At 33.1% G+C, this 26,113-nt stretch overlaps 4 protein-coding genes, 1 long non-coding RNA gene and 1 pseudogene across 5 annotated transcripts; 4 read left to right on the forward strand and 2 right to left on the reverse strand.

Moving 5' to 3' along the window:
- The first annotated feature begins 63 nt into the window (after positions 1 to 63).
- Positions 64 to 2,898, forward strand: LOC120256403. Its single transcript, XM_039264094.1, has 3 exons — positions 64 to 292; positions 1,871 to 2,344; positions 2,661 to 2,898. The coding sequence occupies exon 2, from the start codon at positions 1,871 to 1,873 to the stop codon at positions 2,333 to 2,335; it is 465 nt and encodes a 154-aa protein (XP_039120028.1). The 5' UTR covers positions 64 to 292; the 3' UTR covers positions 2,336 to 2,344; positions 2,661 to 2,898.
- Positions 2,899 to 7,110: 4,212 nt separating this feature from the next.
- On the forward strand, positions 7,111 to 7,584 carry LOC120256401. Its single transcript, XM_039264092.1, has one exon. It carries the CDS (start codon positions 7,111 to 7,113, stop codon positions 7,582 to 7,584), a length of 474 nt encoding a protein of 157 aa, XP_039120026.1.
- Positions 7,585 to 7,586: 2 nt separating this feature from the next.
- Positions 7,587 to 8,988, forward strand: LOC120256402. The gene is made up of 3 exons (XM_039264093.1): positions 7,587 to 8,068; positions 8,169 to 8,361; positions 8,509 to 8,988. Exons 1-3 carry the CDS (start codon positions 7,587 to 7,589, stop codon positions 8,986 to 8,988), a joined length of 1,155 nt encoding a protein of 384 aa, XP_039120027.1.
- Positions 8,989 to 10,561: 1,573 nt separating this feature from the next.
- LOC120256407 lies at positions 10,562 to 14,646 on the forward strand (annotated as a pseudogene).
- A 3,172-nt stretch (positions 14,647 to 17,818) lies between these two features.
- LOC120256409 lies at positions 17,819 to 18,450 on the reverse strand. Its single transcript, XR_005535293.1, has 2 exons — positions 18,254 to 18,450; positions 17,819 to 18,044 (listed from the first exon to the last, which is right to left on the reverse strand). It is a non-coding gene; the product is annotated as an uncharacterized LOC120256409 (long non-coding RNA).
- An 85-nt stretch (positions 18,451 to 18,535) lies between these two features.
- On the reverse strand, positions 18,536 to 21,847 carry LOC120256408 (type IV inositol polyphosphate 5-phosphatase 7-like). The gene is given in 13 exon segments (XM_039264095.1): positions 18,536 to 18,590; positions 18,671 to 18,973; positions 19,049 to 19,197; positions 19,296 to 19,404; positions 19,472 to 19,626; positions 19,628 to 19,666; positions 19,753 to 19,888; positions 19,964 to 20,461; positions 20,545 to 20,649; positions 20,759 to 20,849; positions 21,011 to 21,079; positions 21,287 to 21,374; positions 21,476 to 21,847. Coding segments are annotated over 12 exon segments (1,692 nt in total). The 5' UTR covers positions 21,506 to 21,847; the 3' UTR covers positions 18,536 to 18,590; positions 18,671 to 18,750.
- Between the last annotated feature and the right edge of the window lie 4,266 nt (positions 21,848 to 26,113).

The raw sequence follows: 26,113 nt of genomic DNA on the forward strand, positions 1-26,113 counted from the left end.
AATATAATGTATAGATTTTTTATTTTTATTTTTTTAAAAAAAAGTGGGCTCTGCTTTCCCATATTCACCTCCACTTCCAATTCAGGAGTTCCAGTTCCCGCCAACCAAACAATGGATTTTGTAGAAGTGACTTCCCATTTCCCAAAACACTAGGGTTTGTTGTGCGTGCCTTCTTATTGTTCTCTTCTCATCTCTAACCCTAATTCCCTCCCTCTCTCTCTCTCCCTCCGCCCAGAAACCTAAAAATCTCCCCTTTTAGGCAACGTCGTCAAAGAGATCGAAGCCCGCACAGGTATGAATGAAGCTTGATTCCGCTCCCTTTGCTTTCCTCAGTTTGATTCAGGGATTCTAGGCATTGTCTTGATTTTTTCTTATTTTTTTTTGTTGCTCTCTCATGGTTGGTGATAAAATGCTTGATTTGATTTATTGTGACTTTTTTTTGGTGGGATCTGTAAAATTCTTCTTAGTCAACGTCCAATTTGTGAGCAATTTCCTACAATTTTTTGTTGTTAATGAGAGGTAATATGTTTGATTGGGTGCTTTTATGACATATTTCTTTGAAATGCTTGAGATTTTTATCACCTACTGCCACATTAACTTTACTTTTTCAAGTATTGATTTTGTTGTTTTGGGGTTTGAATTGAATATTTTTGTGATGTTTGTCTGTGAAATAGTTAAGATGATAGGCCTTCTAGTAAACATCTGAGTGGAAAGAGATATGCTTTGAATTATAGGATTTTGTTGCATGGGATTTTTTTTTTGGATTTGAGGAAATCATTTTGTGGTCTAGGATTTTGTTTCAACCTTCCTAATTGAATTTATGATGTTTAGTTGAATCTTTTTGTGACGTTACTTGTAAAATAGTTAAGATGGTGAGGTTTCTAGTGAACATCCAACTTGCAAGGGTTTTGCTTGAATTTTTGTATCCCATATTTCTTTGAAATATTTGAGGTGTGTGTTGCCTATTGGTGCTGTGAAATAGTTAAGATGGCTAGGTTTCTAGTGAATATCTAACTCGCATGTATTTAGTAGTTAATGGGAGGTAATATTTTTTTTGCCTGATGCTCATACTGCATGGTTCTTTGAGATTTGCATCACCAATTGCTATACATTTCTCTCTTTCAAAAGATCACGTGGTAGGTTAAGCTTCTTTGTTGCTTCTTCTTAATTGAATTTAAGATGCTTGATTGATTTTTTCCCCCTAAATGACAGGGTTTCTGGAGAAAATTTTTAATTGATCTGTGTAGCTAATGGGGGATCATACCTGTTATTGAATGCTTAGATATATGACATGTTTATTTTAAAATGTCTTTATATTTATGTTGCCTATTGCTATTTCAGTGGTTGAGTGTGAGATGTTTTTCAACCTATTTTTTCCCTCTCATTTCTTTGGCTGGAAGTCAACATATAAATAGTGATGATTTTGTTTATTTAATGGAAGGTAAAACTGTGATACTATGTGTACACATATTTCTTTGAAATGTTTGATATCTGTACCTCTTCTCTCACTATGTCAACTCCTATCTTATTCAGTCTTGTTCACTATTTTCATGAGCTATTCTTTGGATTCTGAATTTGAGTTCAGTGTGCAGTTGATGTACAGTATTATTATTATTATTTTATATATATATATAGTTTTGTGTGGGAATAATTCTCATAGTAGTCATTTTTTATGTAGTTAATTCATATCAAATGTAGGTGTATATTGAAAAAGAAACTCATACATGACTTTGTTGTTATATCTGCAAAGTTGGCCTCTTTGAATTCTAAAGTATCTTGACCTGATTTGGGTGCAAGTCGTGCTTCAAATTATACATGACTTTTAACTGCATTGTTGTCATTTGACCAAAGGATCTGTATTACTTATTAGATGGATGCTGCTGAAGATGCAAAAACCAAACGAATTCTTCTGGCTGCTTGTGCAGTTCTTATGGTATCTGTTGTTTTTATATTACACACATTTAATGAAGATGATGAGTCAGGGGAAGAAGATACAGATATCGAAGAAAGCGATAAAATTGCCAAGTTAGGTCATGAAGATGATGAATCAGTAGAAGAAGATACAGATACTGACAAAAATGATAGCATTGCAAAGTTTGCTGAAGCACTTATGCACGCCGCGAAGGCAATAAGAAGTAACTATGTTCATTGGACTCAAGAACTTATGGAGAAGTTACTACAGCTGGAGAATGAAGGGTATGATGAGATGATCCTAGAACGGGCTTTTGATGCTTTATACAAGAATGAAGTGAAAGCCCGGAGCTTTATGGTAAGGCCTCGTGACTGGAAATTAGAGTGGATGAGGAAATTTGTGGATGGTGAGGTGCAAAACTGATGGGAAATGGTAAGAAACTATTTTAAACTTTTGCCGTTTATTTATGGCCAAAAGTGCACTTTTGGTTCCTGAACTATACTCATTCACTTTAGTCCATAGACCAAGAATATGTCCCATTTGGTTCTTGTGGCTTTTGAATTAGGAAGAATAATGCAAGAATATTTCTTTAACTATGAAAAAAGAGTGAGTAGTTTTGGTGGCTATTCATTTTTTTATTTAATTATTGGATGATTGAAGAACCAAAATTGCAGTTATATCTTTATTTATTTTGTTCAGCTTTTTAACTGCAGAAATGTTGATGTTATACATATTATTTGCATTGCAGGGAAGCTGTTTTGGATAGAGCTAGCACTTAGCAGCAGGGTTCTGTTTGGTGAAAGGTGTTCAAGTCTTTAGAAGTTGTTTAATTTTGTGTGACTTCTGAACTTGAAATGTTGCCTGTTGTTTTGGTGGTTTCTATGAAGTAATGTTTACCCTGTTTTGTTGTATGTTAGCAACTACTCTTTGGTTAATTTTTAATTCTAGAATGGCATTATTATACTAACAAGTGTGTATTAAAAGCATTTTTTTGCAAATTTTCTATATTACAGGGGTGTATTTACATGCATTGATTCAAGATGGAGAGTGTTTGCAATAATAAATAAATAAATAAATGCAATAATTCAAGCTATTGCATATCTTCAATGATCTAATCACTTGTGAACAGGAATAGTCACAAGGCAAGACAGGGGACGGGCGGGAGGCTCCCCTACTCACTCTTCCATCTTGAGCGGGGATTCCTTGTCTCTCGTCCCGGTTGGGAAGCCAAGACAAAAATACCCAATAAATCCAATAACCTAAGTCATGAGTTTTTAATCCTTTTAACTATTATACTCCTTCGGTTCCTTTTTATTTGTCATAAACCCATGTTTCTTTTTATATGTTATTTTCTATTATCAAGAAGTATTTGTTATTTTTTTTTCAAAACTATCTTAATATTCAATTCTCTTCTTCGAATTAAATATGAGAGAGAAACGTGAAGATATAAATTAGAGTGAATTTTTGGAAAAGATAACAAATATTTATAAAAATTTATGAAATAACTAAATTCATTTAGTATGTGAGATCTGGTTATTCACGCATGCATAAAAAGGAACAAAGGGAGTATATATAGCATTCCATGTCCCTAACAGGATGGATCCTCGAAGGGTGCGGGGAAATCCAGCCCACCACCAGTCCTTATAAGTGCCTAATAGGTTTGTACATTTATGTACACTTTCATCAATATATTAATGGAATGTATGCCCTCATAAAAATATAAAATAAGGTAATATAATTTTTCTCATCAAATTTTTATAAATAAAATTTATTTTTATGCATAAACGGTTAGCCCAAATTAATTGTCACACTCCTCAATTTTTAACACCAACATAGAAGGGCAAGGATGACATTTCTTCATTTTTGTCATGACTTGGTGGTAGGTAGCGGTGTCAAACGGGTCGTGCCGGCTCGGGCCCGGCACAGGCTGGCACGAGTTGGGTTGTGCTTGGCCCAAGCAAGGTGCTACGTGATCAGTGTCTCGGGTGCTCGGTGTGCACGGCCCAAACCCCGGCCCGTGTTGGGTTAGGGTTTGCGGTCCAGTGGTCGGCATGGCCCGCTTCGGGCCAACATGGCCCGACACGCCAAATGTAAGTTTTTTTTTCTTTTTTTTAAAAAAATTATTAGTATATTTTTTGTTTTTTAGACAATAATTCTATGTTTTTGAATTTTAGGATGTTTTTTTATATATATTTTTTAGCAATTTTAGGGTATTTTTTTATATTTTTGGGGTTTAAAATAATAAATATAAATATAATATAACTGGGCCGGGCCACGTGCTGGGCCGACCTTGGTGGTTGGTGGGTTGTACCGGCCTGGCATGATTTCTAGACGGGCGGTGCCGACCCGAGCATGCATAGTGCATGGCCCGTTGTGGGCCCGGGCCGTGCCAGGCCGGCCGGTCCGTTTGACACCACTAGTGGTAAGTGGAAAGAGTTAGTGGGGGAATATTTTATATTATTTGGGGATAGGTGCCACCTACCCCATCAATGTGAGCCCTTGGATCAAAATGATCCTAACCCTTGGTTTGTTAGGTGAAGGGCTATATAAACCCCTTATGATTATTGTAAAGAGACAACCAAGTGAAGAAGCAAAAGTGAGAGTGAGGAAACTAGAGAGAGAGTAAAAAAATGTGATAAAATATTTTGAGAGTTAATCTATTTTCCTAAGTATAAGAGAGATACTCTGGTTTTCTCCTTATTATTAGAAAGTTTGTAACTCTTAAAATTTTTTCACTTAGTAAATTTCTTCTATCCTCGCCTGTAGTTTTTTTATCTAATTATTTAGGGGTTTTCACGTAATATTTTTTTGTGTCCTTTATTTTTTTAGCATTATTCTTATTTATTTAGCTACTGATATTACTATATTCGGTCCCTACATTTCACTAACATAAGCAACCATTCCCGGGTCTATGATGGAATAACATGAACTTAATAATAATAATAATAATAATAATAATAATAATAATAATAATACCTTCCATTATAAATTTGTTACTTTCCCTGCAAAGTAAGAGGGTGAATCCATTTCAAGCGTTTGGTTCTTAAAAGTGATATGGTCTCCTTGTAATCACTTTCCACTTGACTAGGGAAAGTGATTCACAGGGGGTGGTGTGAAAGTGTTTACACCGGTGATGGGAAAGTTTGGTAATTGTCAAATTACCAAACTACCCTTTATTACATAAAACTCTTTCTCGTTTGTTTTGTCTTTGAAAAAACCCTAACGCGATCATATTTCCAATTCGGCGGAGAGTTGTCGCTTCTTCTGAATCGGAGAAATCCTGGTAATATTTTTCCCAAGTTTGTTAGATTATTTTTGTGTTAAATTTTTTTGTTAAATTTTTTTCTTGGTGTAAAAATTCATATTTTTAAATGGATCAAAGATAAATAAATTTCATATTTGTTTGGATAAAAATTTTTTTATTGGAGAATTTTTTTGTTTTTGATTAAATTAAATCTATGTTGAAATAATAATCCAACATATAAGATAAGAACTTGAGACATATATATTTTTACTTGTCCACGATTGTTTTTAATTCCCTACGTAAAAATTGTTCCAGTATTTGTAGTGAATCAAAGTTTTTAAAATATATGAGATATATAAATAAATATTAAGTATAAGCATTCAAATCAAAAATATTAATTCATTAGTTTAACAATATTATTTCTTGTCTCTTTTTATCATGTTTTGCATAACATATTTTTTTATTTTTTTATGGGATTTTATTGTAGATATAATCGGTAGGGAGGGGTCGAGGGGCGGCGCGCCCCTGGCCCAGCAGGTCGATGGACCCCGTGGCTTGAGAACCCTCCGCCCCTTCCCCGCCCAGCCGCCCCTTCCCCGACAACCCGGCATCCCTCCTCGGCCCTTAGCTTCTCCGACCATGCAGCGCCTGGTGCCCCTTCCTTCTCCGGCCACCGCCAGGTCCGCCACCCAGTTTGTGACATAGCAAGCTGCCAAGTGCCAGCTATTCTTGAAGTTTGTTCCCTGGTCATGAGCATTGGAACTTGGATTCTTGGAAGATGGCAATCTAATCAAGCATAAAGGAGCCAATGAAAAAATGAAACGTTGCATGTTGAAGAGAGATATCCGTTGTATGCCATTATTTGCATAGTTGCATATCAGGTGGCAGGTGCTATGGACTATGGTTCTAGTGTAGTGGCTAGTGGCTAGTGCTATTATATTAAATTACTAATATATATATTAGATTAATACATATTCTTTGAAAATCAATGAGATTGCATTGTTGATTCTTCTGAGTTCTTCTGAGTTCTTCTGAGTTCTCACTTCTCATCCATTTCAAAAGCTGAACTCATCCATTTCAAAAGTTTTGAACTTGAATTGTTTTTTATAAATAAGCTATATACCATCTGCAAGTTGCAACCTCAATTTATTCTCTCCACCGGCTTTGTTTGATCTCTCTGTCCGGCGTTTGGCAATTAGGAGGTGAAATGTTATTTTATTTAATTTTTAAGATTTTTTTATTTGTTTGTTTGTTTTATTATTATTATTTTTTTGTCATGTATGAAATATTTTCAAGGAAATTTGTTGAAATGTTTATAAATTGATATTCATTAATGCGATTTATGGTATGTCATATGTCATTGTCATATGTGGATTGATATTATTGATTATTTGATTTAGATATGTGGCATTTAAATTGATATCATTAATTTAATTTAGAGATTTGAGTATTATTAAAATTAAAATTTGTGATTCACTAATAAATAAAAAAATTATCTCTAAATTTTTTTTAAATATAAGTTATCACTTTCAAATAAAACTTCATTTAAAATATTATTTACGTTTATATAACTAGTATGAATTATAATTATACTTGTGGATAAATGTTAAGATAATGATAAATTGTCACACATATTTTTTTGATAAATGTTTAATTTAGTGTTACTTCCCCATATTTGATTTGACAATTTATGAATTTATGATTTAGTTCAAATCATTTATATATTTAATTTGATTAATTTCATAGATATGGAGAGGTTTTTTAAATCTATACCAAAAAGTATTGAAACAAGAACTGGTTCAGCGTCTGATGTAAGTACTGTTGCACAAAAGAAAAGTCATGTCGAGTTTGATCCGAGTGATATCATTGCCGACCCAGGGCTTCGAAAACCAATCGAGGAATATGACACATGAACAAGAGATCAAGTAAGGAGAGAGTATTTGTTAATGGGTCCATGTCAACCGAGTTAGCCACAATTTTTCCTAGAAAACAACAAGGAAAAAGATTTGACAAGCTTTTAAAGAAGTGTGGTTTTCAGAAATTTGATTGGTTGGAATATAGTATGGAGAAAGATGCAGCTTATTGTTTTTATTGCTATCTTTTTAAGCAACCAAGGGGTGATAAACTTGGGATTGATGCCTTCACGAAGACAGGGTTTAGCAATTGGAAGAAAGAAATGGAAGTTTTCACTGAGCATATTGGTGGAGTTAATAGCAACCACAACAATGCAAGGCGACATTGTGAGGATTTCAAAAATCAGAGGCAAAGCGTGTCGCATATATTCTCTTCTCATAGCAGAGAAATGGAGGTTGCATATAGAGCTCGTGTCACTGCTGTTTTACGCGTTGTTAGATTTCTTCTGTTGCAAGGTCTTGCTTTCGTGGACATGATGAATCTTCAAGTTCTACTAACAGGGGCAACTTTTTAGAGATGCTGAATTGGTATGGAACAGAAGTTGAAAGTGTTGGTCGTGTGATTAATGAAAATGCTCCTGGAAATAATCAAATGACCTCTCCACAAATACAGAAAGAATTAGTGAGGGCTTGTGCAGAAGAGACCACGCGGGCTATTATTAATGAGATTGGAGATAGTCATTTCTCTATACTTCTTGATGAGTCTCGTGACAGATCAGTAAAAGAGCAAATGATTGTCATTGTAAGGTTTGTGAATAAGCAAGGTCAAGTAATTGAAAGATTTCTTGCTGTTGAACATGTTGTTGATACTTCAGCCCCTTCATTAAAGACAGCTTTGGATGGATTGTTTGCCCGTTTTGTTTTATCTATTTCTAGATTGAGAGGGCAAGGATATGATGGAGATTCTAATATGAAAGGGCAATTTAATGGGTTGAAGACATTAATTTTGAATGAAAATCCATTTGCTTTTTATGTCCATCGCTTTGCCCACCAATTACAGTTGGTTGTAGTTTCTGTTGCGAGGAACATTTTGGCTATTAGTGATTTTTTTCAACTATGTCACTATGATTGTGAACATTATGGGTGCTTCCTGTAAAAGGAGAGATGCATTGCTTCAGAAGCACCATGATAAGATTGTGGAGAAATTGGAGAAAGGTGAGATCTTTCCAGGAAGAGGCCAACATCAAGAGACTAATCTTGCAAGACCCGGTGATACTAGGTGGGGCTCACATTATACAACTTTAATCCGTCTATTTACCATGTGGGAGTCAGTATTAGAGGTGTTAGAGAATGTGTGTAATGATGGAAATGTTGTAGAGCAAAGAGGCACAACATCGGGTTTGATACAAAGGATGGAGAGTTTTGAATTTATATTTATCTTGCATCTGATGATCAAAGTACTGGGATTAACTAATGACTTGTCAAATGCCTTGCAATAGAAAGATCAAAACATTGTTAATGCAATGGGGTTGATTGTAACTGTGAAAGAACTTATGCAAGATTTGAGAGAAAATGGATGGGGTACATTTTTGGAAGAAGTCAGGAGCTTTTGTGTTGAAATGTCAGTTTCAGTGCCTAATATGGAAGATAGTATACCAGTTCGAGGCCGTTCGAGACGTGGAGGGCAATTGGTTACTTATTACCATCATTATCATGTAGAGATCTTTATTGCAGTGATTGATTTATTTACTGTTGAGATGAATAACCGATTTAGTGAAACTTCTACAGAGTTATTAAGATGTATTGCTTGTCTTGATCCAAGAAACTCTTTTTCCAGATTCGATCATGGTATGCTTGTTCGACTTGCTCGACTTTTACTCGATGATTTCTCCACATCCGATCATCTTATCTTGAAAGAGCAACTTCGCATATATATTCATGATGTGAGAAGAAATTCGATTTTTTTCAAGTTGTCATGATCTTGCAAAGTCTTCTTTCGTGAAGATGGTTCAATTTGATAAACATTTGACTTTTTCCATTGGTTTATCGTCTTATCGAATTGGCATTGATTTTACCGTGTAGCAACAGCATGAGTTGAAAAGAGCGTTCTCAGCAATGAATATCATCAAAACAGATTTGCGAAACAAAATAGGCGATGAATGGTTAAACAATATGATGGTATGCTATATTGAGCGAGAAATGTTTGCTAAAATTGATGAAGAAATAATATTACAATGTTTTCAAAACATGCAAAATCGAAGGATTCAGCTCCCCCTTCGCAATCATTAGTGGTATGTATTTTTATTTTGTATTTTAAAATATTTGTCTTAGTGTATTATTTGAATTTTTAATTTATTAAATTTTGTTATTTAAATTTTTATATTTTTTAAATTTGTAGCTCACCCAGCTCGCCCCCCCTTTTTGCAATTTTTGGCTCCGCCCCTGGATATAATGGTGCAAACCTTTTTCTTATATTCATAAATTCCATATTTTGCTAATTTTTGTTAACTTGGTAAAATTTATGTAAATGAAAAGGATGCCTTTTGATATTTAAAAAGTTGATGAAATTCAATGTAATTCATCAACATTTTAGGATTTTGTTTTGCAATTTCATACATTCTTTTTGAAAAATTGGTTTATTGAACTTCATATATCTTCTTTTTTCTCTAAGATTTATGTTGTTGTAATAGAAAATCTTGAGTAATAGATATGATGTAGATAATAAAACTACTTTGAAAACTAGTGTGGATAATAAAACACTAGTGTCGGATAATAAAATTGGGTGGACTTTGTTTTTGATTTATTTTTGGAGGGTTTTTTTTATGTATAAACCCTTGTAAAATCTTGATATTATATTCAGTCCTTAATCACAACCAAATCATTGATGAAAAATATAGTTTACTTAAGCCATAAAAAGAAAGTGAGATTTTTTTGAATGCCGAAAAAAACCCAAAAAAACTTTTTAAAATGATTACGTCATCGTAATGAATGTCTATTTTTAATGTGTGTGTTTTATCGGTCTGTAAATCAAGATTAAATATTTGAATTTATTTTAATGTGTTATATATATATATATGTTTGTAATTGATGAATTTATTTTCTTAAAGCATTTGAAGAAGCTTTGTAAAATAAAAAAGAATAGACTCAATAATCACCTTTTTTAGGCCTTAAGTTTGCAGCTTTGTATAACAACTAAGGGCAAAAATGAGAATAAATCTAATTTTACATTGAAAACAAGTTCATACCAAACGTGGGAATTAAGTTTTGCGATGCAGTAATTCTAATTTTGATTGGGATAATCAAAGCGTTGTAATGTTATTTTTGCAGGGTAAAGAAATGATGCACTGCAAAAGTCTTTCCCGCAGAGACTTTTACGTACGCAATTACTTTCCTGCAAAAACGTAAACGAGCCCTGAGGATTATGTGAGTTTTTATTTGCAGTAATTTAAATATTCAGTTAAGTGAGGGTGTTTGTGCAAAAGTAGTGTGAAATATTTCAGTGTTTTGGCGGGGGCTAAATGCAAAATGATTTTCAATTTTGATGTGCTAATCCCAAACCCTTGCTTGTTCTACCCCGTCGAGCTCTTCTTCATATACTTCCGGCGGCCGCGCCGATCGCCGTCGAGCTCATCTCCGGCGGTAATTGCTTTAATCTTCGCCTCTCAATCTTCTTCATATACTTGTATCATTAGTGTTCTTTGAATCCTTCGGCGTTCTGATAAAAGATTATGTTTTTCCTTTTTCTTTCAATAATTTGCTGAATTCTAGTACTCTCATGATGCTCTTTGTTCAACATCATATAGATCTTACTGAATTTACATGAAAAAATTAGTCTTTTTGTTCATTTAGGATATATATTGCTCGATTAGAATATTTCCTTGTTACTTGATGTTCAATTTGTATGTCCTTTGATTTGGAGCAAGTTCCTAAAGGGTTTCTATATGGACATGTTCTGGAAATTGAGAATTTAGGATAATGCTTGTGAGAGATGCACGAGGTTGATGCAGAATTGTTCTGTTTGGTATGTTCAGGTAACAGAGGGATCTGCATTTGGATTTTGATGATTATTCAGTGTTGATTCGAGAAGATGCATAATGTATGTGCTGTGTGATAGGCATGATTGAATAAAGTTAGAAGCACCTGTGTGGAATTTGAGGAAAGGATGTTTGGTTTCAGAAGGATTGGGTTCAAATCATTTGCTCGCTGCATTGTTTTTAGTTATCATTCCTTGCCTTATTTGAGTCATGGATATCTGCATCAGCTTCCGGTATCATCCTCTAGTTATAGTAGTGTGGAAATGTTCAAGATTGTGAAACAAAATCCTTCCCAATCTGTGTTTACCTTCACTACTTTAGCTGAGCCAATATTGGTCCAAGCTCATGACCCATCTCGACTAGCTTTTGGATTTGGTAAATGCAGTTGATGAACAAAGATTTGAAGAAGCGTGGAAGTTATGTGAGCGGCACTTGCTGATGTATGGCTTCCTGAGGGACATCTACCATGACAAAACTCATTTCTGGTTCTGCTGAGAGTTGTGAATCCCAGTGGCTAACCAAAGCTTATGACTTAGTAGAAATGGTTTTTTAATGAGAAGAAAAATGAATTGCTGGAGAAGGAAGCTCTGATTTACCTTTCTTTCATGCTTGCCAGATGTGAATCACCCATTCTTGCTGCGAATGTTTTGAGAAAGTTGGTACAGATGCAGGCATTTCCCCCTCTGGCTGCTTGGTCAGGAGTCATAGGACATATGTCTCGAACTGCTACTGGTGCATTCCTTGCTGCTGAGCTGATTGCGGAGATTGGTTACCTCTTCAATGACCATAGGGTTGATCCTAGCAAGAAGAGTAACAAGCCATTGCTTTCAATGAAGCCCAATTCTGATGTTTTCAATATTGCATTGACTGGCTGCCTATTGTTTGGTACTACAAGAAAAGCAGAGCAGCTTCTTGACATGATGCCTAGAATGGGAGTGAAGGCTGATGCCAACTTGCTGATCGTAATGGCTCATATATATGAACAAAATGGGCGTAGAGATGAACTCAAGAAACTAAAGCGACACATTGATGAGGCCTGCGGCCTTAGTTCTTTCCAGTTCCAGCAGTTCTACAACTGCTTGCTCTCATGTCATCTAAAATTTGGAGACTTGTCTTCTGCAGCTGATATGGTATTAGACATGTTGAGAAAGGCTAAGGAAGCAAAGATGTCTCTGGCCTCGGCAAAATCTGTATTGGCAGCTGTTGAAACCAGTAAAGCATCAGTTACTGATGAGGACCGTAAATTCAAGAAACTGGATGTTGTTGAAAAGTTCAGATTGGTTAAAAGCTCAGCTCCTTCATATAATGAGTTCTTGTGGGACAAGAAATTTTCTAGGCTTGAAGCCGAGGCACAGGAATCCCTTCGTCTGTTATCTGATATATTACTGGGCCAAGTTGACCTAGTTAAAATGGAGCGTGGGATTCTTCATCCTACTGATAAAAATATATACAAAAACTTGTTAGAGCTTTCCTAGAAGCGGACAAGGTTAGTGATTTGGCAGCATTCTTAATCACAGCGAGCAAAGAAGATTCCCCAGCTTCCATTGAGAATTCTGCTGTTGTTCAAGTAATTAATGCATGCATTTCTCTTGGCATGCTTGATCAAGCACATGATTTACTAGATGAGATGAGATTTTCTGGAGTTAGAGTTGGTTCTTCTGTCTATTCTTCTCTTCTTAAAGCCTATTGCAAAGAAAATCGGCAGGGGGATGTCATGGCACTTCTAAGAGATGCTCCATAAAGCTGGTGTTCAGCAGATTCAAGCTGCTATGAGACTCTGATCCAATCCCCGAGTTCATCACAAGGATTCTAGCGGTGCTCTCCATTTTATTTAAAGAGATGAAAGAATCAAATATACCAAGATCAGGTAGCCATGGGTTTGAGACGCTGGTTGAAGGTTGTTCTGGGGGGTGCGGAGGCAAGTTTAATGGCTAAGCTTTTTGGAGAAATAAAAAGACAATCAGAGTGTGAATTGTGGTGTCCATGATTGGAACAGCATTATACATTTCTTCTGCAAGAAAAGGTTGATGCATGATGCTCAGAGAGCCCTGAACAAGATGAGGGCTTTGGGACACAGCCCTAATGCCCAGACATTTCATTCTTTGGTCACTGCATATGCTGCAATCGGAGGAAAGTATGTCGAAGTAACTGATTTGTGGGGTGAAATGAAAATGCTTGCTAGTTCTAGCTCAATGAAATTTGACCAGGAGCTTTTGGATTCCTTGCTGTATTGCTTTGTTAGAGGTGGATTTTTTCTGAGAGCCATGGAAGTCATAGAAATGATGGAGAAAGGAAATATGTTTATTGACAAATACAAATATCGCTCACTTTGGTTAAAATATCACAGGACATTATACAAGGGAAAGGCTCCCAAGGTCCAGACAGAAGCTCAGTGCAAGAGGAGAGAAGCAGCTCTGGCTTTCAAGAGATGGATTGGGTTTACATGAACATAATGGTGAGCATGCTCAAGATTTCTGTATGACAGCCTTATATTCAGATTGGGATGAAAACGCATCTAATGCAATCAGTATTGCAAGAGGATTCCATGCTGTACAGCAAGCCATGCTTGGTCTTTTATTGTGTTTAACTTGGAAAATTTAAGTCTTGCTTTGTGCTTCAGCAAGGAAATGCAGCCTACAACCTGTCGATAAATTGGATCTGATATTATTTTGAAGAATTTCTATCTAAGCTGTTGACCAAATCTACTTGATCCTTACATAGTAAACATGGTGGGTAATCTCACTTAAAAGTTCAATGACCAAGAAGTTAATTCTTTGGGTTTTGACTTTTGATTGAGTTATTAACTCTACTAAAACATTTTTTTGTCCATTTTATCAGTTTGTAGATCATTTGGAATGGACAAATGGTTAAGTGGAGCATGTTCTGATGCGATGTGCGCATCAAGATTTGGCAGGTTAGGCCAGAACACTATTTATATTTTTATAGTATTTTATACCTCGCTTTTCCCTACAATTAATGGCATTATTTATTTTCCCTTTCTTAATTATCTTATTCTTTTGCCAAATGGACATAGGTGAATGCAGGTGATGCTTATAGGGGAAAGCACAGAGGAGGGATCTTGACATTATATTGCATCACTTCCTTGTTCATCTAATTGTGAATGCAGTTGAAAAGATAATCTGGTCTTATCTTGTATAAATGACTGTATGATTGCCTCCATCTTGAGTTCAACAGAAGAAGGAAAAATGGGCTATACGGCAAACTTCAAGATCATAATTCAGACAGAACGGCCTTCTCTTATTTGAACTCAAAACCTCAACATGACTACAATTAATTTTAGTATTGATGATGATTTATTGAGGGGAAATGTTGAGTCAGGGAATAATCTAACATTTCAGTTCAACTCCTGTTTCTGTAGCCTTGAATCCCTTAATTATTCAAGGAGTAACCTTTTGATACATTTTATTTGGTTCAATATATCATGTACACTGACAGCAAATTCGCTCACGGCTCACCTTCCAATTCTCTCTGATGTGTAGAAGCTCTTGACTGTCATGGCTTCATATTTACACCTAGTTTTATATGTTCTATTGTTTAGGTGACTTGAAGTGTATGATGATTATCTTATTTCACTCTTTAATATATTTTGCTTTGATTTTTGTTTACTTACGGTTAATCTTTAATTGACTTGATTTTTCCATCTCAATTTCTTGCTTTATAGAATAAGTATTTCACTGGAATATTTCATCATTGAGTAATCTTTAGATAAATATTCTTCTGCAGTGGTCATACATTTCCACTTATTATGTTTAATGTGCGAAGAAAACATGTTTACTTTCTGTTCTTCATTTTTGACCTAATTATCATTTCATTTGGTTTTGGAAATTGGAAACATGACAGGCACCATGGATAGGATCATCTGTTCAAGAGTTCAATGGAATGAAATTGCAGCCTTCCAATGTCTTGAGGTGAGTTGGTTTTATTTATCGGAAAAATGTCCAAAAATGTTGGCAGTTTAACCATACTATGCACGAGCACTTCTAGATTAAGCATATATCATATAAACAACACTTTCTTAAGCTGGTGGATTAAATAAACAAAGGTGTTCCAGAAGTGCAGCACCATACTGAAATTACTGAATACTTTAATGTTCTTATGACAGGCACTGACACACCTTTTAAAAACTCAGTAAATTTCCTGTACCATTGATTCCTAATTCTGGCTGCAAGTGCGTTTCTTCAGTAATTTAGTTTCACTAACATTCACATCTGGGTTGATGTGCATTTGCAGAACCAGTTCTTATCAAAGCATATGCTTGGACAATCATGTCTGCAATTAGTGAATACTTTATTTTTTTCTAATAACAAGCATGGACTCAAATTCCAAAGTCACGTTTCTTTATCATTTATCTTCACTGACATTCACGTTTGGATTTTTATGTTTTTGCAGAAACAGTTATTAAGCATGCTTAAATTTCTTATAAACAAAGTGAACACTCAAATCTGTGCATGTGTTGATTTGCAGAAAAAACATGTGCAATTACTGAACATTTTACTGAAATTCTTGTATCATTTACTTCCACTGAAATTTCACATTTTGGTTTGTGGTTGTTAAAAAATCAAAACTGCAGCTATTGAACACTTCATGTTTTGTTATTACATTCATCTCATTGATTCCTAATTCTGACTGCTGCAACCTGCAAGCTTCTTATATCATTTAAATTCACATCTGGGTTTGTGTGTGTGTGTGTGTGTGATTGCAGGAACAGTTGTTATTAAAGCATGCTTGAACAATCAAATCTGCAATTATAATGTCTATCCATGCCTGGGAATCTTCTGCAGGTATTTATGCAGCATTTTACAAGATAAACATGAACATGACTACTCTTTTTATTGTTATTATATAAAAGCATGATAAGAGTGGTAGTTCTTTATAAAGCTGATAAAAAGTCATTCTAGGGTTAGGGTTAGGGTTAGGGTTAGGGTTTGTTGAGATAAGAGTCAATGACTAGAAATCAAAAGTTTGATCATTGGTTTGGTTATATTATTGAAACTAAAATGAAGAGAATAAAATTTTTTATTGGTAGGATTGAAAAGAGGTGGTGATTTTGATGGTGTGGTAATAAGTTTTCTTCTGCAAACTTTCTCTGCACGCAAATTGCCACAAGTTCCCATGGCAGACGCATGAACAGCAATGTTCTTATCAATCATACGTGCTACTGTTTTATTTTATTTTATTTTTATTTTTATTTTTTGTTTTTGTTTTTTAAATCTAAAATATCAGTTAAGATTTATTTATTTATTTATTTTATTTGTTTGTTTTTGAATAAAATACATGCCAGTGAATCAATAATAGGGGAAAAGTTACTTATAAGTCCCTAGAAGTTCATAACTTTGCCAACCAGTACCTCTGATTTTTTTTATATTTTTCAGTCTTTAATTTTTGAAGAAAACATTTAAATGATTTTTTTTTTAAAATTGTATTTATCAACATGCTGTATCATTTGTATTGATTTTACATTTTCATTGCTTATTTTGTAAGTTGCAGTGTATTATAAGTTTGGGTAATTATTCATTTTTTTAGGCTAAAAAACACTTAATTTATAGTATATGAGGGTGGGTAAAATGGTCAAAATCAATAGATTTGTGCTGCTCAAGAGGCAAATGAAAAATTTTATGTTTTGAAGTTATATTGGAAAATTATCAAATTTATGGTAATTAAATTAATATATCTCACCATATTCTTTAAAATTTTAAGAGAAAATATATTACAATCATAATATTTTACAAAGGTTAGAATTTTTATCAGAAGTTATTTAAATAATACCCATTGCTATTATAAAAATATAATATATATACTTCGTTTGATAATTGTAATGCATTTGCACAGTATTAATTTCTTTTTGGAATAAAGAAATAAAAATTCAGAATATATGTATATAAAATTAATAATAATATATATATATAAAAAAAAAAGGCAAGAGAAAGAGAGAAAAGAAAGTGATTGAAGAAGGATGTGATAGTGTAAGAAGTTTCTGTTTCTGACATTGTTAATATAATGTAAATATGTTTGATATGTGTAAAGATGACTTCTTTTCAATCTATTTTGTGTGTGACTAATGACATAAACATTGTACTCTATTTTTGAAGTACCAATAATATGGTCACAGTGTCTATCATGATAAGACAGTTGATCTCTATCCAAGACTTTTGACATCTTACCATCACATCTTTATACATATATATTATTCATGCAAATGTTGCAATTTTATATAATATCAAAAATATAATTTAGGTAATTTTTATTATTAAAGAAATGTGAAATATTTATAACTTTGAATAATATTAGATATTCCACAATTTGTCCTTTTTGTTAATAGTACATTAAGGTACATATCACTAGCAAACTGTGGACTTTCACTAATCTTAAATGGGTATTTGGTAATTTTATATATTACATAAAAAGCATAAAGGATTGGGTAGGGTTGTGTGTACATATATATATATATATATATATATATATAGAATTGGGAAAAATACTTATATAATTGAAGTACTTGAGGAAACTTGTACATATATAAGCTTATTATTATATTATAAAAGGTATATATCAGTAATCTAATTTTTAGAATGTATTAAATCAATGAATTATTTTATTGGCAAGCCTTTTTATCCCTTAAACTCCTTAAAATTTTTATTCTGAAAAATCTTTATTAAATGTATAAATATAATAATAATAACATTTATAACCTTATCTTCAAGACATAAATAAAAGTTCATAACTCACAATGTCCAAAAAAGACTATATATATATATATATGAAACTATTTGTATAATTTATGATAAATTGCAGTTAATGAACTGTTTCATTCTCACAAAAAACCAATTGATCTTTTCTTCAAACAGAGACACAAAAACACAACACCAACCTCCTCCTGACAAAACACACAGCAAACTTTCATCAATCCATTCTTTTCATGAAGCTCAAATTACTTTTTCAGATCCTTCAGTGTCCTTTTCCAATCCTGTTTTCTTCATGCTCTTTATAATTATTTCCACCCAAAAAAGAAAGAATAAAACATTATGGAATTCAATTCTTCTTTTTTTTCTCTTTGCAGTTATAATCATAAGTCACAAGACATGCTCTGAACTTTCATATGATAGCTCACACTCTTCCCTCCAATTTATATAGAACAGTAAAGAACTATGCACATGATATCTCAAACTAAAAAGAAAGGAAAGAATCATACTTGGAAACTAATTTCTGATAAATTGTTGACATCTACTTGATTCTTTATATTCATCGTTGTCGTCGGCACGGCGCATTCGCTTTTTCTTTTCCGTGTTTTTACAAGTAGTGTCATGATTTCTTCGATCAATTGTTTATTCTATAAACATTCCATTCTTCTAAACCTGTTGTTAGTAGCAAAACTGCAGTGATTCTTCCCTGTTTCGATCCAAGAAAGACGTATATTGTTAATATACAGCAAAAGAATAAGAACATCGAAATGGAAAAAAGGCGATAAGAGTGTTTGCCTTGTTAATTAGATGTTGACGAATATTCTCTTCATTCTTCGGTTTCTGTCACTAAAGAACTGAATAGATCAGTTTTTGATTGAAATAATAGGAAGTAATTTAGACAATGTAATGTTGGTTGTATCACTCACAGTATAAGGGAAAAAACGAATAGCCGAGCTCTTTATAGGAAACCTGTTAGTTAATTGGTGAAAGAAATGTAGTAACTTGATCAAAAGAAGCTGAGCTCGGCGTAGCCGTGAGAATACGGTAAAAGCTCTTCGACCTCCACTCGAGCACTTGAGCAAACCATGTTTTTGATTAGGTTTGGATTTACAAGTTCAACCTCTGCTGAAAAAATGCTGTAAACCGGCCTATGGTCGGAGAACCTTGATTCTCCCCGAACATAGGATAACTGATTCAGGCCATTGCCGTACCATAGAATTCGATCACACCTAAAGATCATAAAAAAGTTAAAATTCAAAGGATGAATTCTTCGCAATATATCAAATAGTTTCAGCTTGTTTTACCAAGCAGGTGTCCGGCGTTTCTCTTTTGGGTGCATTTCATCACCGGTGTACCGATCTGAGTTATTCGAATACTTATATGTTGGTGGAAAATAGATTCTTCCTTCACTCCAGCCCCGAAAGACACGGCCACTCCGTTGCTCTATCCTAAGCTGTTCATTAAGAAGACAAAAGTTTAGTATCCATGCTATGTTTGTTTCATTGATTAAAAATCGAAGAAAAGAATTCGGAGGATGGTATGATAAACCACCTGATCCTTTTCCAACAATGCTCTCCAATTGCGCATCTCAACAAGTGCCTTCACAGAACGGTACGAAAGAGCAATTCGGTAATTCAAATCGCCAAGCCATATGATCCTACTGAAATAAGGATGAATGTGTTACTTAACATTTCCCAGCAGTAAAAGCAAAGCATGTACACACTTACTCATGCTCAAGGATAGTTTCAGGTGACTTTTCGTCGCAAATTCCATGAACTCTTGGGAATCTAGTCTTTCTCAGAATCTCAAAGACATCAGAATTTCTTCGTAGTTCATCGCCTTCCTTTTGCCCTGACGTCAAATGGCTACATATGAAGCAAAAAGCTTGTTTGGTGTAAAGACATGCTGATGGAGATTGAACCCTGTGTGCAAGAACTTCACAATAATATCCCCGAAAAATTCATTCTTTGCTCAATTTATGAAATTTAAACTTAGACAAAGTTTTTACTTTGTTGCCAAGATACCCCATCAATCCTCTACCAACACAAGAGACTTTCATGTTCTTTATATCATCTCTAATTTCGCTTCGCACCCACACCGTCAGGAATATTCCGACCATTTGCTTGCTTGCTACTAAACAATATCTGAAATCAACACAAATTTCAGCATGGGCATCAATTGAAAGCTTAGAATGAAATCAGTAAAGTGTGCATAGTTACCTCGATCGTCCTGATACATCAGTTCCTTCTGTAGTTAAGGATGAACCAAAGCCATATGACATTGGCGAGAAGGCAGCCGTGCTTGGCGAATCAGCACTGATGTTGTCATCATCAGACGAGCCTCCCCATCGATAAGTGGAATCATAATCACTCGGTCTTCTCCCAAAGCTTACTCGATCACAAACGCTGTACCGGCGATCAAGTCTAGGCTGTTGAGCTAACATATCTTCATCCCTTCTTAAACTCCGGCTTAGAGACTGAAACGAATGACGGTGAAAGAAAGACGACGCCTTCTGCCTTGTAGACGATCCTTCAAAATCATCGTCTAGCTCCACAATCGGATCAGGCACCGGAGATGGTGTTTGATAACCTCCATTGTTACTACCACCAGGAAGATTATTCAAAGTTTTTCTAATAAGAGCCACCCATTTCTTCGCCGGGCCATTGTCTTCGGCACCCAGGACATTCCCGGCATTCAGAGGAACAATCTCTTGGAATCTAAAAAGCCGAAAAAGAACACAACTCCCATTGAGAATGTGAAATTTTTATCATGGAAAATTCAAAACACACAAAAAGTGTACCCCAAAACATATATATCTGCAGGTGGTGAAGCATGAAGCCAATCCTCAAGATTCATATAACTTGGTGGAGATTTCCCACCAACATTCCAAGTTGCAACAAAAATCCTAAGGAATAACAAAGAAAATAAAATTGAAACTATCAAATCACAAGAAAAAAAGCAGGAATTTGAATTAGATTCAATAATATACAAATGAAGAAGGTCAGTAAAAATACCGATAATCTTGGAGTTCTGTAACTTGAACTACTGAATCATGATTAGTAAACTTTCCTCGTAACCGATCTGGTTTTTTCTTCAGAAATCTCTCTGATGAACAGAGATTTGAAAAAACAAATTCAGAATTGATAATTTGGTAAAGATAAAAACAAACAGAGAAGGTTGCTATTAAAGAGTGGTCCAAAGCTGCAAAGACTCTGAGAGAGAGAGAGAGAGAGAGAGAGAGAGAGAGAGTCTGTTAGCACAGTAACCTGTTTTGCTTTTCTTAACTGTGCATGACTCCATCTCTGAGAAACTGGTCCTCCATTCTTCATCCCCTGCTGAAAAAAAAGAACACAGAGACACACACACAAAGTTCAAGGAAAAGAAGGATAAAGAACACTGTGATTTACTTCTTTCATTTCATCATCTTCAACAAACTCATGCATTTTTCTCTTTTGGTTGTTGTTTAATTTATGATTAGGAATCAAAAACAAAGAAAGGAAAAAAAGGAAAGAAAAAAGAATGAATCTTGAAGAGACACAGACCTCTCCCAACTGAATAATCAGCATAAAAATCCTGAGCTTTGCTCTTGATATTGAACCATTTCCTCACCAAACTTTTTGACCATGAGAGCTGCAAATCCAAAAACAATCAAAAGAATCACAACCAAAGCAATAAACCAAACAAAAAAAAACTTAGATTAAAAAAATAAAAAAAAAAATCAAATAAAAAACCTTGCTTTTCTTCAGATTCTCATCTCTCATTGTTCCAAACAAACTTCATACAGCTCACAAATGTCTCTTCTTTCCCTTCTCCTGCGTTTGCTACAAAGATTGGATCTTTCTCACATACCCATCATCAAAATTGCTCCTTTTTCCTCTTTTCCAAACCGATTCAAGACTCTAATGCACTAGTGAGTGCCAAAGCTAAGATCTTGATGAAACCACTGCAATGTGGGCAGGCAAGCAGGCAACAACAAAGAGAGAAAAGAAGAGAAGACAAGAAGAAGAAGAAGGCTCAGTTGTGCCAAACCTCAGTGAATCAAAGAGCAAAATTTGAAGAGAATAAAGTATGCAAAACTCTTCCTTTCTCTCTCTCTCTCTCTCTCTCTAACACGCTCACTCACTCACTTTTATACTGTTGATTTCTGAGATAAAAATTGGATTTTTATGGGGTGAAAAAATGGATAAAAAGATTGAAGAAGAGCTGCTGCCCGGGTCAAGAGACAGTGTTCTTCTGCCCGCGGGCAGTTGGATGTACTACTCTTATTTATTTATTTATTTATTTTAATTAAAAAATATTTATTATTATTATTATTATTATCATTACATTTGGTCTTCTCTTGAGACAGTCAGGGAGTGGAAAAAGCAGTTAAAAGAAAAAGATAAAAAGAGAGAGAGAGAGAGAGAGAGAGAGAGAGAGTGATGTTTTGCTTTTGTTTTCTTTTTCTTTATTTTTCTTTTTCTTTTGGAAATGTTTTTTGGGTTTTGTGTTGGATTTTTTATATGGCATGCATAAGTGAAGTGTTTGCTGTTGTTGATGGTGTGTGTCTTTAAAAATTTTTGGAGATTACGAATTTACCCCTATGTCATAAATGGGTAATAATTATGTGTCTCTAGCTATTGTAAAAATCAATCATATTTGGTTTTATTTATTTATTTATTTATTTATTAAGTGTATTCATACTGACAGTTAAAATAGTATTTTTCTAATAAAGGATTATTTAAAAAAAATAAGTTGAAGTATCGAATATATGTGACAATAATATATAAAAATTATATCAATGACTTTTTAGTCTATTAGTAAAATGTTTGTGTGAATTTGAATATCATCTTACAGTAAAGGATAAAACTATATTATTAATTTAATATTTTTACATTTGTGCATCGTTCTAACAGGTGGATTATCTATATTTTGTTAATAAATTACAAAAATTATGAACTTATATTTATTCATTTATTTATCTTGGAAATTTATGTTAAAATCTTTGATTTCAAGGGATATCTACACAAGATGGTGTGTTATAAGTAAATAAACTATTTTTGTCAAGGATCTCAAGATATGTATTAACACTTGGTTAAATAGGGGTATAGAAGTAAATTTAATTTGTCTGAGGAGGTTTTGGTTTCTTTAAAGAGGAATGGATTTTGCATTGGATTTAAGTAATCATGAAATATAACAAGTGATTTACAAGGCAAATAGAATGTTTATGAAATTCCTTCCTTTTTTTTACTTTTTTTTCCTTTTTAAGGGTTTAGAGTTTTTTATATTTATTTTAATTTTTTATTATTTATTTATTTATTGGAACAAAACAGAAACCTCAATTTTCTGCATAAAAGTTAATTGCACTAAAATTTACCTATTGTCACGGTAATTATTTTTTTTTCAAAATATTTAATATGGTGTTTAATGTAAATCAAATATACTATTATTTTTCTTTTAATTGATATTAAAATTTTGGGAAAAAAAAAGTAGACTGTGATATAACCTAACTCACTTAATTTTGCATCTTATAAGCTAGCTGTTTTTAAAAATTTTAAAAATTAAAATAGAGAAAGTGAATAAAATTATCCTATGTTCCACATATATTAAACTAAGAAAAAAATAACAATAAAAATGAATATTGAGGAAAAATATATAAATGAAAAATACACTTGAACTGAAATTTTATTAAATAAAAGTTATATCTAAAAATTATAGATAACATTGAGAGCTCAACCTTTATCCTATTTTTGAGAGAGCAAAGATTTTTAAAATTGGTGGAAGTTGATACGATGTATTATCAATTATAAGTGAATCAATACCAAAAGAAGAAAAATACGAAATTTATTCGAAGTCAAAAATATATTTATCATTCTTAATTTTAGAGTCCAAAAACTTATAACATATTTATTTTAAAGTAATTTGTCCATATTTTTAATTAATTAATTAATAATAATAAACTCTCCCTCCATTAATGAAAGCATACTGATACTAGCAATAGTTATTCATTGGTAAAATTATTTGCCCATTTTGACATGAATTTTGGTTTCAAATTAGCTTTAACTTTAGATAGAAAAATATTGAAAACCAACCAATAAATAAAATTCAAGGACAAATTTTCAACAAATATAAATAAGTAATGAACCATCAAGAGACTTCATTAAGTTGTTTGTCCTTTTGCTATATATATACATATCCCTCAATGGTCCAAAATGAAAATATTTAGAGGCTAGAAAGCCTTGGAAAATCAGCAATGAACCTACCTAACTAATCTCACAAATGAGATCCTTGTTTTGAGGAGAGATGGTAAGAATATGTGGAGCATATTGAATAAGATTTTGGATATTAGACTCCAAAACATTTAATGCCTTCCATCATATAGTTTGCGTGGGCAGAGCAGTATGTCACCTTTTGTTTGAAGGTCCCTTGAAAATGAAACTTTTATCTCAAACTAACCCCTTCACACAATTTATATTATTATATATGTTCCCTGAAATTATAACCTTGTGATGTTTTCCTTTGTACTCATGTGAATCAAAACTATTCAAACAGTAAATAGTCTTAAAAATACTGTACCATTCATCCATTCAACATCAAACATACAGTACAGGAAGTCTATACAAGTATTAATTTGTATTGTTATTCAACAATCTGACTGGGCAAGTAGTACACTATGCAAATCAAATGCGCCTTTAGAATCTTTTGGTATTACTCGATGGCTAATTTATGTTTTGGCTAATTATATATATATATACATCTATCTAATAAAATTTTTATAAGATATTATTGTTTTGTTTGCATGAATATTCCTCTTGTTAAAGTATATAAAGTCAACCATAATTAACTGTTGAGTACACTATAAAATGTTCAAAGTATCATTTTACAAAATAGTTGATCTAAAATTTTAGGAGCATGTATAAAAACCGATAATTTTCTTCTTTATCCTTCTTTGTCCATTTTGTCAGACGTCATGTAGAGCTTTTTAAAACCTGTAGACATATACAAAATGTACGCTATGGGGACATACAAGTAAAATACGGCTTTATCATGCCAGTACTGAAAGTATAAATATAAATATTCTGGGAGTATAGGGTGTACTGATGTTATGTTTTCAAACATTTTTCTAAGAAATGTTATGGAAACTTTGTACAAAGGTATTAAATTAATATCACCTCCAGATATGGATTAAATTGATACAAGGTTGGAAATATAGATTAAAATAATTTTATCTTCTTGTATATCCCAGATACTATCTATATATCTTAATGAATACATGGTGAATTCTAACCATAATGTAGTGTTTAAGAAGATCTTAAATCCATAAGAATAACATTTTGTATAAAATATAGCGAGAATAAAGGGAAATGGAAAATGCATTAATTTTGTGAAGTTATGACTAAGAAGTTATATCATTTGTCTTATATTGTTTTGAAAGGAATGTCCCCACTACTACTTAGAAATAATATGAGACATCAACCATTCAATTTATTAAAATCTATCATTTTCCCTCATTAAATGCCTCTAGATAGTGATCTTGACCTGTGATTTTTCTTTCGTTTCTTTTGTTATCATCCATATGAAAAGGAAAAAAAACAATAATTTTCTCCACCAAAAGAACCAAGGAAATAAAAACATTGAATGAATACATTTACTCTCATTTATGTCATTAAAAAGGACAAATCCTTCATGGTTTCATTAAATTGTGATGATAGATGATTAAAGAACTTTTTAGTTGTTTCTCTCCGCATCATATAAATTAATTTATTGAATTTATTGAATTTGAGGTAGAGGGAGGATTCTTTGATAATTATTGGTTAAATTTATTAGTAAAAATTGTAAATTGCTCTTAAAATTTAGAATCTTGTTAGGTTAATTTTTTAACACACACAATTTGAATATATAAAAAAGAGTTTTTAGATAAGCTAGTAAGCTTATTTATTTGAGTATAATTGAGCATATATTTTATGATTAGTATAAAAAATAAGCAATTATTCCACTACCCATGTTTTTTTAATATATTTGAAATTTTGAAAAAAGTACATAAGTAATAAATGAATTTTTTCATTTTTATATATCTTGTTTTCTTCACTTGTTATTTGATAAGATTAGAGCCAAACCTTCTTGGTAGATCCATCATGTTCATATTTCTCCATTAGTTGTTCATACTTATTACATATCTGTCTATTCATGCTACTAATAAGTATGGACATTTAAACTATAATTAGTTGATTGAAACTCCAGTGTTTTTTGTTTTTTTGTTTTTACAACGTGGATAAATTATTTCACGCATTTTTTTACTCTATTATGTCTCAATCATTAGTTAGGAGAAGTTGGTTCTCGGCCTCTTTGCGTATGGTCGAATGTTTGTTTAATTGGTATAGGCAGGGTAG

The sequence above is a fragment of the Dioscorea cayenensis genome, unplaced genomic scaffold (assembly GCF_009730915.1).
Source record: "Dioscorea cayenensis subsp. rotundata cultivar TDr96_F1 unplaced genomic scaffold, TDr96_F1_v2_PseudoChromosome.rev07_lg8_w22 25.fasta BLBR01001422.1, whole genome shotgun sequence".
In the NCBI taxonomy this organism is placed as follows: Eukaryota; Viridiplantae; Streptophyta; class Magnoliopsida; order Dioscoreales; family Dioscoreaceae; genus Dioscorea; species Dioscorea cayenensis.